Genomic DNA, 13,535 nt, shown 5'->3' with positions numbered 1-13,535 from the left:
CTTTTTCTGTTTAAGTGCGCGCAAACGGAATTCCGAGGGCTTTGACAACTCCAGCAAGCCCGGTCCTGTCTCTTTGACTTCACCCGAGCCGGCACCGGGACCCGCGCATATATTCTCATCGGCATTCGTTTGCTTGTCGTCGAATTTCGGTTCGCGAAATTGAAATTGAATAGCTTTGCGGCCAACCTGCAAGCAATAACAACAACAAAATGAAAAAGGAGTGTTAAGTAGGAACAAAAGCGGGCGAACACAAACGCTCAGAGCGTGGTGCAAAGGAGTGTGGTGAAAGGAAAATATTTGTGTGTATATGAGTGTTGAAAGGTTGCTTGGGTCGGATGCGGCGCGACCGCAGCTTACAATATTTTAATTTCTAATTGATTTGCTTCGATAATTTGGCGACGAGTTGACTTCTCGCCGCCGACTATGTCGGGCATTTTGAGCAGAATTTTAATGTGTTTTCCAACGAAGCGCGAAAGGCCCATAATGGCGGCGCAAAAGCTCACGCAGCGTGTCAGCACTAAGACGCTTTGAATGCAAACGGCAGACGGCAGACGGCAGGCGATGAAGGCACCGACTAGCGAGGCTTAACAAAGGGTCGTTGCCCAACAAAAAGTCTAATAACCGCACGAGATTGGCGCAATGACGGCACAACTTTCTATTTGCCTACGCAAAGCCAATCTGCCACATTAACGGCCAACTCGAGAAGAGAAAAAAGCTCACACTCAACCAAAAGACCGAGCTGTCGAGCGACCCCTGGCGCGGTCTAGCGGAAAATCGCGCCGGAACAGAGTAGAATTTGATAGATGGCTGTGTTACTATGGAATTAATTACAATTCGCCACTTCATTACGTTTCGAAATAATCGAGCTGCGCGGTGGTAAGCACAGCTTTGATTAATTGAAAACTGAATATGCTGCGCAGCAAATGCCAGCAATGCCAGCGACTGAGTGAATGCAAAATGGCGAATGGTAAATGGTAAGCTGCGTTAAGCAGCGCACGGTAAGCGTTGTGCGGCAAACCCTGATTGGCAGCTCCGCACCTTTGAGGGGAGCGGGGGGTTGGTGCTGGAAATTAAAATTGCATAGATTAATTTTAGTAGCTCGTCTATACCTTTTTCCATTATGTTTCATTCTATTTACCCAAGCGATTCGTTACCTTACTTTCTTCTGCACACAGACGCTTTTACCCGCAAAGTCCGGTCTCCATATCAGCGTTTTATCTCGCTGATTGCTTTGCGCTTTATTCTCATTTCGAGCATTTTCGATTATCTTTCGACAATTTGCAACAATTCATCATTGCATTGTGGGTCCGTTATACAAGTATATACCGTTACATATATGTGTTTTGTATGGCAATCAATTATAACGGAACTTACCAAATTCAAATCACTCTGCAACGATTGAATCACAACTCCATTTATGGTGCCAACAATAAAGTACTTCGGCATCTCAGCAAAACATTCAGCGCGATTGTAGAAACTACCTGTGAATGAGAGAAAATTTGTTAGAGGTCAACACAAGCATGAGAGCTAATAAAATATAAATGCTATGAGCATTAGAATTCGTGATGAACGAAAAGTAATAAGTGTGTGTTGTAGAAGTTGCGTAATAAGTTCATTAATATTAAATGGCAATGGCACACGCGCTACATAAACCATATTTAATCAGTTAAATATTTTTTCACATATCTATTGTTTTTAACATATATATAGGTTACCATTTATGTTCATTTTGCCCTTGGCCCGCTCGAAATTTTACTTGAAAGCTCTGTTATTGACGCCTATAGTGGCTTTAAAACGTCAACCAATTTTTACGGACAAAAGGGGAAAAAGAAATTATTTCCCGAATTTTGTGTGCTCGTTCATATGACCGTGAAAGCGATAACTTTACTATTGAGTGCTGCCATCGTGGTCTGAATTAGTGCTGGATGAGTCATTGTGATGCATTGTCGTAGGACATTATAATCTGGTTATCCCTTTTCATCGTTACACTAGAGACCCGTTCTAATGGGTTTTCCAATAAGAACACTACGCAAGTTTTTTTTTAAAAAAAAAACAAAATCAGTTTCTGACATCCTGTGAAAATACGTTTGATGCCATTATATATAAAACTCGATCTTTTGCCTGACCACAATGGGCTCACTTGTTGGCATAGACCATAAACTTCACGTAGCCACACAGGAAATAGTGTAAGACTATAGTGGTTTACAGTAAATCGACTGTTACATTCGCTGTGAGGCTTGTGGCACCATTCTGTTGGAACCACATGTCGTTCAGTATTATCCGATTCTCGCCAAAAATATTCAGTTATCATTGAGCGGTAGCGATTTCCATTCATAGTAACGTGTCGGTCTTGAGCATTACGGAAGAAGTACGAAGTCAATGACACCGCCGACCCATAAACCGCACCAACCCGTTATTTTTTCGGGATGCAATGGTGACTCATGGAGTATGTATGGATTGCTGGCTGACCAGTAATGCATATTTTGGTTATTGACAAGGGCGTTCCGCCAGAAATGAGTCCCATCACTGAAAATGATTTTTCTATGAGAATTTAGATCATTTTCAAGTTATTGCTCAGCCCAATTCACGAATTCTGGTGGTCAACAGACTTCAGTTCTTTCGTCAATTTGATTTTGTAAGAATGTAAGTCAAGATCTTTTCGGAAAAGTCGCCACAATGACGTCACAGTGATGCCCAACGCTTAAGAATGACGCGTGAGGGACTGATTTGGCTCTTCCTCAATTGATGCGCTAGCGGGGGCAATATTCACGACACTACGGGCACTTTTTTGTCTCAAATTTTTTTACTAGACGCTAAATTGTTTATCTGACAGGAAGAAAATAATGACCATAAATTAGACGTAACGCTCTTAAAGTTGAAGTCGCTGACTTCGAATTTCGGTAGTAAATTTTAATAATTTCGACTCATTGTTGGATCTTATATCTTTCAATAATGAAATGGCAAACCTTAATGAAGAGAAAAGTCAAAAGAACGGGAAAGATGTGGCATCGTTTGCTGTCCCTATCGGTCTACTTTTTTAGCACCCCTATTGAAAAACTCGTTAGTAGCTATAAGTTTGTATATACAATTTCTGAACCTATTTAATAAGTGCTGGGATCTATGTCTGTTCTACTTGGACCATATCTGCTTTTTTATTTTTTAGTTTATTATCTATTTCTATTTCCTCTGAGCTGTTTATTAAAAATGCATATCATGATCCTTTTTAGCCTATCCAGTGAAAATGGTGTTAACTCCTCCTCGGATTCGTTTAAAAGGTTCCTAGCTTTATCAACTCGTCTGCTTTTTCATTGCCGAAAATGTTCCTACGACCGAGAGCCCAAATTTTGAATAACTGGAGTTGACTTGGAATTAATCTGTGGTGTCGACAAGGCTACCAATGAGGCCTGTCTATCCATATATATTGTTGCTTTCTGTATCATTCCTAAATAACTACGACAGAACTCCACAGGTCATTTCTATAGCTGGGTTTTTCGACTGGGAGATGCTGACTGAGTTTGTTAGATGGGGAGCAAGAGATATATCAAGTTCATCGGGGTACCCCTCGCCCATATTTTGGTGTCCATTTTGGATGCTTCGGTAGGCTTCTCCCCTACAAAACCTCTGATTCATATGTATCGGGTAACTTAGCCAAAATAAGCCCTTAGGTGTAGCCTTCATAGGGCTCATTTCGTAATCTCACTAATTGTGAAAGGAAACATCCTTAATGACAACGACACTATGTCGCTTGTGTTGAATAGGAAACTTCTTTTAAAAAGTCTTTATTAATATTAAGGTTTATTTAAAATTGCTTTACTTACGTATGCCGTATGGGTCTTTGCGCAGAATATAAACGTATCTAATATTCGGATCAAGATTGCTGGCATCGACATCTCCAAAGTGACAATGGACTCGGGGCGTTTTTACGTATTCCTGGACAATTTTCTATAGGAAAAAATAGTATTAATTAAAATGAAAATTAGAGAGGAATAAGATGTATGGGCAGAAAAAAATATGATATATTTGAGTCGGCTCAGCAGGTGCAATTCCTTTGCTCAATTCCACTTTAAAGAAGTTTTTTCGTACTTATTTTTTATGATAATATTTTGAAGAGTGTTGAACTCTATAATAGAAGGTGTATTTATATTTAATTTTATATAGTTTTCTTGATACTTCTATTAACCGATTACTGAAAGCAAATATGACCCTCAATTTAACACACACAACTTTCACATTAACCTTTAATTTCTCTGACTAAGTTATGACGATTGAAGCTCTTCCGCCCCCTGACCACATTTAGTGATTTCAAACCAGCATCATTCGTTGTCGAGCTTAGAGTTGCAAATGATTTGTGCATATTTGCATAACATCATAAGAAAGTCCAACAAAAGTTGATGAAATTCGCCAAAACTTTGCACACAAGTGCCAAAAGAAAGAGTGAACCAGCAACGGGTTGCCTAAGATAAACACAGAGGTATCGAATTTGCATGCAAAAGATGCCGAAATCAACTCAGAAGCTTATTAACAGTTTGAAGGTAATGCACAAATAGCCACATTGTAAATTCAAACATATATGTAAGCATTACATAACGCACACAGACTCACCTTCACTTCCACATACTTTACAATTGGCTTTTGCGTTGTTCTTCTGCGTGTGGTGCGTCGCTTCTTCTTACCACCTTTTTTGCTGGCGGTTTCTGTGTTGCACATCAAATCCGTTCGTGTGATGGACGAGACGTCCAGATGAGTATGAAAAAATTAGAAAAGCGTAAAGTTATTAATTTATGCTCTCACATACCACATAAAAGACAATCGAGCCGACCGAAGCCAAAGGAATTGCAGGGAAAGTAATACAAATTGAATGCGGAAAAAGAGAAAATGTTTGCTGATGTAAGTTTGTGTGTGTGTGTCAGCGGAAAGTAGCTTTGGGCGGCTCAAGCGTGCACAATGTGTACTTTGGTCACTGCTATTGTAGTTTCGAATTAAGTGAACGCTGTGCAAATGGCTTTGTTGCAAGTTTCGTGCGGCAAGTACCTACTGAGTTGCAGCAATTGGCTGGCACTGTGAAGCCACTTTAAATGAAAATGAACAGGAATATGAAAATCAAAAAGGCTTCCGAAATGGAAAAAGTTGAAATGGAAAAATTGCCAAAACGCAAACTAAATAAAAGAAGTAGGGAAGGTCAAGAGCTTGCGCGATCAGGATTTGACTTCGTGAAAATGTTGCGTGGGACAAAACGAAAGTTCTTTAGCAGCTGATCAAATTTGACCCAGACTGGTCCATATAAATTATGTGCTCAAACTGACTAGGTAAACATATCCTCCTAATACAACCAAGGTACAAACTTTTTCATATTCGTCTGAATTGATCTCGAAACGAGACAAAAGTTTGTTGACAATTTTTACGTTGAATTAGGGGTTTCAAAACGCGCTCTCGCAGTCGAAAACAGAAATAAATCTTAGAAAACCAAACTAGAAAATACGGTGGAAAAATGTTATATTAATTCGGTTTTTTAGACCAGTCCGGGTCAAATTTGATCCTGAGTTAATGAACGCTTTTGTTTATTTTTTTGTAATTTAATGATGAATTTATGACAAAAATCAATTTGGTTTTTTTAGACCAGTCCGGGTCAAATTTGATCATGAGTTAACAGTCGCTTGTATATATTTTTCTTAAGGTTGATGGATGAATTTATGATGAGAAGCACGTGACCATTAAAAATTTATAGTAACGTTATACCACGATTTCTGATCTAGCAGCAGTTTACATCTCTAAAAGATAACTAGAGTTAGAGAGTGCATTGTTCTTCTATTCAAGGTTCATATTGATGTTATCCAATAAATACTACGTTAGAATTGTCAAAGATTAGAAGAAAAATATTTTGATGCAAATTAAAATAATCGACATATCGAAAGTCAGGATGCGCTGTGAAGAATTTTAGTTTCTTTAGCCTTAAGAGTCTAGTTAATTAATTTTTTGTAATTTTTGTTTTTTGCCCAGGGTAGAAAATTTGTAAACCATCGCGTTTCTAGACCAAGAAACTACAGAACAAAATTATCCATTCATGTACCTAAATCATACCAGAATCTCTTTTCCACATAAGTTACCATTCAGTAAATCAAAGTGTAAGACCCTTCAACTCACCCAACACTCGGGTATAAAAATATAAGTGAAGCGAGTGACTAAAACTTGATGGAAACAGATTGAATGCAATATGAAAACATTGTCGTGACAGCGCAGCGACCAGGTAAGCGGAAGCAGAAGCATTCAATATTAACAGAAATTAAAATCAACTCAATCATGTTGCATAATCGGCAACGCTTGTCAGACTTTGGTGAAAAGATGAGAGCGGATGTGTGATTACCATTTAGATAGATTACGCTTGAATTTAGGCAACACAGTGTGACTCATACAGAGAGTATACAGGTATATGTACAGAGGTATGTATGTGTGTGCTGAGCTTCGCAAATTCGTGAAGATTCTGACAATTGTGACGTTCACGCGTACTGACGCTGTAAGGCGAAATAATCATCACTTTAGCGAGCAAAGTTCTCGAACACAAGCACACACACGCACACCTACACTGAGAAACACGCACATACTGCCAGGCATTCAAAAAGTTGCATCCTTCTACGGCGGTGGCGGCGGTATGCCACAACTTTGGCAAGCAATGTTAGTAATTTACAACGTTGCAAGTTTGAATGTGCTGCATAAACTACTTTTGACTGCTGAGCTACGGCATTCGCCTTCGACTTCACATGCACGTTGTGCGCCGCGCCGTCAAGGCCAAGCCGCAAATCGAAAGGCTGCGCCATTTTTGGCAGCACTCTCGGTGGATTGTGCGAGGTGTTGCGCTAAGAAATATGCAGCGCTTTTACATTTGAGCCGCACGCTGATGCTGCAACGTTGCAGCCCTCCACCAAGGCGCACTTAGCGGCAATTAGTTGTGGCAAGAATGCGCTGCCACATAGCGGTAACATCAAGATTAACTAACAGCAATGTCCATTTCATTTTCGCCAACCACAAATTGGATGCAACCGCGCTCTGCTGCGCCGCGCGGCATTGCGCCGGGCAGCAAGGACAAAGTGTGCAATAATTCAGCGAATCAAAGTCATAAGAAAGGCAAAAGCGCATAAATGAGGGAGAGAAAAAGCGTGTGCGATAAGATTTGAAAATGCAAAACTCACAGGGAAACAAAAGTGCGAAAATGGTGAAAATTACAAAGTAAAAAGACGAAGAGTTATGCAAAGATGAATAGTTAAGAATCAGCGTTGGAAAGTTTTCTCATAATTACCATCGTCATCTTCATCATCGCTGGCTGTTTGTCATGGTGAAGAGGAGGAAAAAATTATATGTTTGTTATGAAAATTTAAGCTTGTTTCCAGGATTGTAATTTTATCTGTGTCTAATTATTGTGTTTGGTATAGTATTTGGTCGTATATGTTTGAAGAAAGTATTACGTAGAGGCTTGGCAGTTTTTTCTGTATAAAATTAAACATTGAAGGCATTATATCCACTTGCAAGTCAAGAAAAACACGTCTTTTGATGAGGCATTTCATTTAATAAGTAGAAAAGCTACTTAAATTCACTTTAATAATATGCAAAAATTGTGGATGTCCTTGATGGCTTAGTCGATTTCCGGAAAGACCTTCGTAAAAGTACCTAGTAGTGTGGACGATTTTTCTCCTTAAAATTATCTTAATAAAAAATCAATTTTTTTATATAAGTATGAGAAAAAATAATGATCGATGAACTGGATAAATTACAGTTTTGAGAAAATAGCGACTTCAAAAAAATAATGTTTTTTTTTTGTGAAAAAATATACACTTCAAAATGGTTAAAAAAATAGAAATTATTATCAAAAATTTTATTTCTTCGTTCATACCCAAAAAATATTTGTGTATCTTTGAAAGCTCTGTGAAAATTTCAAGTCGATCGCACCACTCGTTTTGCAGAAAATTTCCTCACCAACTATAAAAACAGCGTTTCGGGAATACTCGTTGAAAGGTTTCGAGGCCGATTACCATACACTGAGCTAAAATATTCTAACAACTGCGCTCATATCTCGGAAACCATTTGCCGAATAACATTTTCGGAAATTATTCTCACATGTATTTAAATTCTGATTTTTGAAATTTACAAGTGGATATAACGCCCTTTAGGTTCTCAGCGTTTAATTTTGTAACTGGAGCCTCATACAATTAGGAGCGTCAAATTTATAAAAAAAAAATATTATAATTACAATTCTTGAAAGAACTTTTGCTGAAAATGTTCAAAATATGTATTTCTGTATAAATATTTTTATGTATACGAGTGTATATGCTAATAAATTTTTGAATTGCAACGTTTTATATTCCTACCTGTTCTGACTGAGCTCACAGCACTTAGAACGCCTTCATCGGGGCTTTCGCCTTCGTATTCTGTCGTATGACCACCCTCTGTTGTCGTCGTTGGCGCCATGCTTGTTCCACCATCGGTGTCGGTGATGCCACCAGTTTCGCCGGGTGACTCTTCATCCGTTGTGGGTTGCACTGCCGAAGCTGCTGACTTAGCAGCAGCGGGCTTGCCTTTGCCGCCTTTGGAGAAAAGTTGCGTAAAACAAGATGTGTATGAAAGTGTAAATACATCCTTATTGAACTTAAACTTATACATTTAATAATTGTTTTTTTTTTATTATAAAATTATATTATAAATGAAGGTAATATTATTTAATCGCATTTCGTAACTCACCTTTGGGTGGCGGTTTGCCTTTCTTCTTGCCTCCCTTTTCTGGTTTCGAAACTCTTGGCGGTGGCGGCTCAATTACTGAGGAAACAAAATTGTATATCAGTGAATGAGTGATTCATATATTTTAAAGAAATTTGAACTGTTATAAGTAGTATTTACTTTGCAAAAAAGAAATAATAATGTCCTACAATCTATCCTCTTTTCACAAAAATGTTTGTGAATTTTTGTTACTTCAGAAGCTCTGGTTTATTTTACATTATCGGGTTTTGCATTAAACACTGTTTATAAACAATAAGTTTTTTAACCTCGAGTTGCAACAAATCGTCTGGAAGATCACTTTTTGACATATGATACAAATTCTTGACTTCTTTACCGGCGTAGACACCGTCACGTATAACGCGCCGATACAAATTACTTTCCGTAATAGCTGAGGCGATTACTGTTTTTGCCTTGATGTTTAGAAAAGCTTATTACGTATACGCAAATTTTTAATAGTCATAATAAAAATATGTGTCCAATTGGAGAACTCAGATTTTTTAGAAAAACCTAATAAGAAAATTTGAAAATTGTTCCCAAACAACTTATCCTTAGACACGAGCTTTGTGATGTACGAACATGTAACATGTACTCGATGTACTCGCAACATGAACTTAATACAACTTTATTGGATTAGTTCAAGGTGCTGGATACCACATACTTGTAGGTAGCTGTGAACGCTGGTTCTTTGTGATTCCCAAAAATTCAATATATGGATCAACAGATCAACAGAAATTACCACGGCTGAGTTACAACCAATTAAAAGGTATTCAAACATATATGGTATCACTTTACTGAGGTGCCCTCATGCTATCTCTTATTGACTTCCAGTAAACAACTTTAAATTCATTTTTATACCCTAAACAGGTTATAGTAAGTTTGACAGAATGTTTGTAAAATTAGAAAACTTCGGAGATCCTATAAAAATATATGTGACCTGGTCTACGAAAAGGGAGCTAACGTGCGAAAAGTAGTTTTCTGGGAAACAGCTGTTAAAAAAAAAAATGATTTTCTGACACCTAAGCACTTTTCCGTAGACCAGGTCACATATATTTAAATGATCAGCGTGACGAGCTTTTTCGATTTAGTCATGTTCGTCTGTTCGTCAATCTGTCTGTCTCTATATATAGGAGAAGAACTACGGTTATTGAGTTATCGAACTAAAATTTTGCTCGCGTACTTTTCGCCACAAGAAGTTGCTCATCTGCCGGAGCCACCGATACTGAGCCACTAAAATCAAGTGCTTGCATTGCATACTCTTTAATTTGATGAGTTATCTTCACGAAATTAGGCAAAAATTATTGCCCAAAACAATGATGCATTATCCGAAAAAATTGTTCAGATTGCACAACTATAGCATATATCTGCCATACAAACGGAATAATCGGAATCAAGTTTTTGTAAGGAACTCTTTCTATCTGTGAAGGTATTATAGACATATGTATATCGATCCAACCGAAGTTTACAATTTTTCGTTTTATAATAGACAATAATTGATATAATGAGAGCAGCATTGCGGTGAATCGAACATACCAAATAACGCTATGAAGCGAAATATCTGAAAATTTAAATTGTTATTATATATTTACCGTACCATGATTAAATCATCTCTCAAAACTATCGAACATTCTGTGTTCTCGCATATTTATCAAAATTCCCAAATATAATTAGAAAATAATTTAATTGTTGTTGAAGGCTTGGATCCTAATTTACAAGCTAACCCAACAATTAGTGGGGTACTTGGTAAATGCGAATATAAATACAAACATGTATACAAGTATATAGATTATTATACCAGAAAGTGCCCCTTTGATGAACAGTTATAGACAACCACAATACCACAACAAAGCGTGTACAACCAGCTCAGCACCGCCAGTCGACAAGAAGACTGTTTCACTGGCGGAATTGCGTCTTCTAAGAAACACATACACACACATACATATATACATGTGTACAAATAACTTCAATAACGGCGATGTGTTGCTAAGCTGTTGTAATGCGTACCTTAACTGCCACGAAACGTGCTACCTATCACCCCTCCAGCAAAGCGCTGTCGAAAGCCCACCGCCAGCAAAAACCCGCTTTCTTGGAACGAAGACTTTACTGCAGTTGCATGTTTATGCACCGTTGTTGCAGCGCATTGTTGCACGTGCAAATAACACTTGTAAATAATTGGAGTTGCTGTTTTCGCAAAGCTGCCTGTGTGAGACTCTAGTAAGTTTGCCCTGCTGTGGCATGTTGCAAATGTGCTACGCGCGCCACGCTGACGCAACTGGGCCAAGACAACTGTCAGCGGTGGCACCTGCAGTGTTGGTATTAAAGCGGCGCGCCTGCTTGCCACTACCAGCTGTTGGCAGCTATCCAATTGTTGTTGCTTGCTGTTGTTGTCGCCTGTAGTCTATCGTCATCTTTGACGTGCAAGCGTCGAGTCTGCTGTCTTCAAACTGCTTAACTGTCCATCATACTTAGCTGTGTTCCTGCCGGTGCCCTCAACTTCCTTAGGGTGCACATGTGTCTTACTTGCTTTGCTGCTCTATTTGAGTTATACAACCCAAGCCTCGCAAATATTGCCTTGCAACTGCAGGGCAATGTCGCATTATGTGGCACATACAACTACGAGTATATGTGGAGTGAGGAGAGTGTGTGCAAATGCAAATTGCGTGTTTGGTCAGTGTTGAGCTTCATCAGCGTAAATCCCTCAACAGGCGTTCACATTGGACACCTTCAGGTGTAGCCCTAACGGGAAATGTCTATTTCAGCGAGTGCTAAATGTAGCGATACACGACCACTGCTGCTGACCAGCAGTGCTGGCAACACGATGCGAGGATATGTACATGTTCATTACATATCTGTTTGTGCGAGCGAAGGAAGCCGAACATGCTGGAGTTGCGGCTCAACTCTTCTGTTGTGGTCCAGGCGTACTATCTGTTTGTGCAGGACTTGAATTTGTTGCAGGCAGGAAATTCAATGGGGCAACTAAGACGATGGTGAACAAAACTTTCAACCACCACAATAACTTAAGACTCGGGGTGGCATCGTAAGTACAACAAACTTTGCATTCGTGGCTCGTGTGGCACATATGGGCTCTACGCGCACAGTAGACTACATTTCAATACGATTGCTGAGCCACACACAGTCATTCATATCTACAGTTAACCCCCCCGGCATGATATCATTATAAAACCCACACACCATACTCACCCTCTTCCAGCACCGTAATCTCCTTCTCGACCATCTTGTCATAATAGGTGCGCCACACCGTCAGCAACAGCAATTTTATGTCGGAGTTTTTCAGGCATTTGTTGTTCAGAAAGTGTGTGAACTCCTCCACGTGATTATCCATCAATGCATTCACACTTTCGGGATCGTAGACGCCTACCGTATTGCTGATGATGTAACGCAACCACAGCAGCCGGTTGTCTAGTTCCACAGCCATGTGTGACTCCATAGTGGCTGGATTATTGTTGCAATATTGCGGGTGTTGCTAATACCGTTGGCAGTTGTTATTGTTGTTGTGGTCTGCTTTCGCACAAATCGAATTGGAATCCTCAGATCAGCTCTGATTGCAGATGACAAATGTGTTGCAAGTTGTTGCAGCTGAAAATGGAAAGCAGGATAAAATCAATCCAATGCAATCACTTGTATTCGTTGTTATTTTCGGTGTAAGTAACAATCGGAGCGATTCGTAGAACATGCAAATCAAAATGTAAATCAAACTGAAAATCTATCGATTGTCACATGCCACATTGGCAGGTAACGCAAATCGAACTGAAACAGAGAGACAGTAAGGTTGAAGAAAAAACAGTTTTCGTTTAATAATTCGTTAAGTTGTTGATGCGTTGTTTTATGCGTGTCTATTTTAAATTTAATATCAGAGCTAAAAAATTTGAATGAAGCGAAAAAGATGACCCTCACTTCCGGTTATGAATATTTTGAATTTTGAACAAACATTTGTTAAGAGTACCAAGGTATCAAATAGAGAATGGACAACAAACGGTTATGACAATTTAATTTACATATTATCGCGGGAATCCTCTTCCGTATATCCTCACCGCGGGTGCAGACTGAGCGCTGGACGTCGCTGTCATCAACGTCTCAGCTTAGTAATGGAACTAGTTCCTAGAGCAAGTCTAAGCTATGCAGGCTGACAGCGTCTGACTAAGATATAGATTTGATTTCACAAACCAAAGAGAAATATCAAATTACCTAGAGGTAAATGTCGGTAAGATGAATATGGTACTCTTTACAAGGAAGTACAAAGAACCGTCATCAAAATCCTTGAGGCTGTACGGAGAAGAGTTAACTAATAAGCATCATACAAAATACTTGAGAGTAGTTTTCAAAAAGAAAGAGTAAAAAGGCACCACTATCTTCACGCAGACGAGAAGTTACTGAGGTCTACTTAGGACATATTACCTGTCCTTATACATTGTTACATAGCGACCGTCAAGCCAATCGTACTTTACGGTGCTTTGGTATGGTGGACCGTTGCCAGTAAAATCTCAAACTGTAAATCGTTTAGCGAATACAGCGGCTCGCTAACCTTTGCATAATAACCCCTAAACCTGCCACCAATTGACATTTTAGTGGAAAAATCCTCAGGGGAATCAGCTAAAAGATTCCACAATAACTTGCGGGTTGATTAGCAGTAATGCTTTTAAAAAAGTTTTCGAGTCAAGATAAAAATGGTGCAGGGGCGATCCATCAGCGGAACTCTTAACGGATGGAATGGATGGATCTATCTATTACGAAGAGCCAGATCTGAGAACACTTTT

The 13,535-nt window shown here is 39.1% G+C and overlaps 1 protein-coding gene across 3 annotated transcripts in view; it reads right to left on the bottom strand.

The window, feature by feature from the left end:
- LOC105225749 (dynein axonemal heavy chain 10) overlaps positions 1-12,566 on the bottom strand; it is a 117,128-nt gene extending 104,562 nt beyond the window's left edge. For 2 of the 3 annotated variants that reach the window (XM_049449518.1, XM_049449519.1), the window contains exons 1-7: positions 11,962-12,566; positions 8,728-8,802; positions 8,358-8,573; positions 4,603-4,694; positions 3,819-3,942; positions 1,375-1,481; positions 2-186 (exon numbers count right to left, since the gene is read on the bottom strand). In XM_049449518.1, the coding sequence (XP_049305475.1) occupies positions 2-186; positions 1,375-1,481; positions 3,819-3,942; positions 4,603-4,694; positions 8,358-8,573; positions 8,728-8,802; positions 11,962-12,208 (1,046 nt within the window). In that variant the 5' untranslated portion in view covers positions 12,209-12,566. Of the gene's footprint in view, position 1; positions 187-1,374; positions 1,482-3,818; positions 3,943-4,602; positions 4,695-7,291; positions 7,316-8,357; positions 8,574-8,727; positions 8,803-11,961 lie in introns of all 3 variants that reach the window. The other variant, XM_049449517.1, reaches the window with a different exon arrangement.
- Positions 12,567-13,535: the final 969 nt, after the last annotated feature.

The sequence above is a fragment of the Bactrocera dorsalis genome, chromosome 2 (genome assembly GCF_023373825.1).
Source record: "Bactrocera dorsalis isolate Fly_Bdor chromosome 2, ASM2337382v1, whole genome shotgun sequence".
Lineage (NCBI taxonomy): Eukaryota > Metazoa > Arthropoda > Insecta > Diptera > Tephritidae > Bactrocera > Bactrocera dorsalis.
This window is presented reverse-complemented; position numbering and strand designations above follow the sequence as displayed.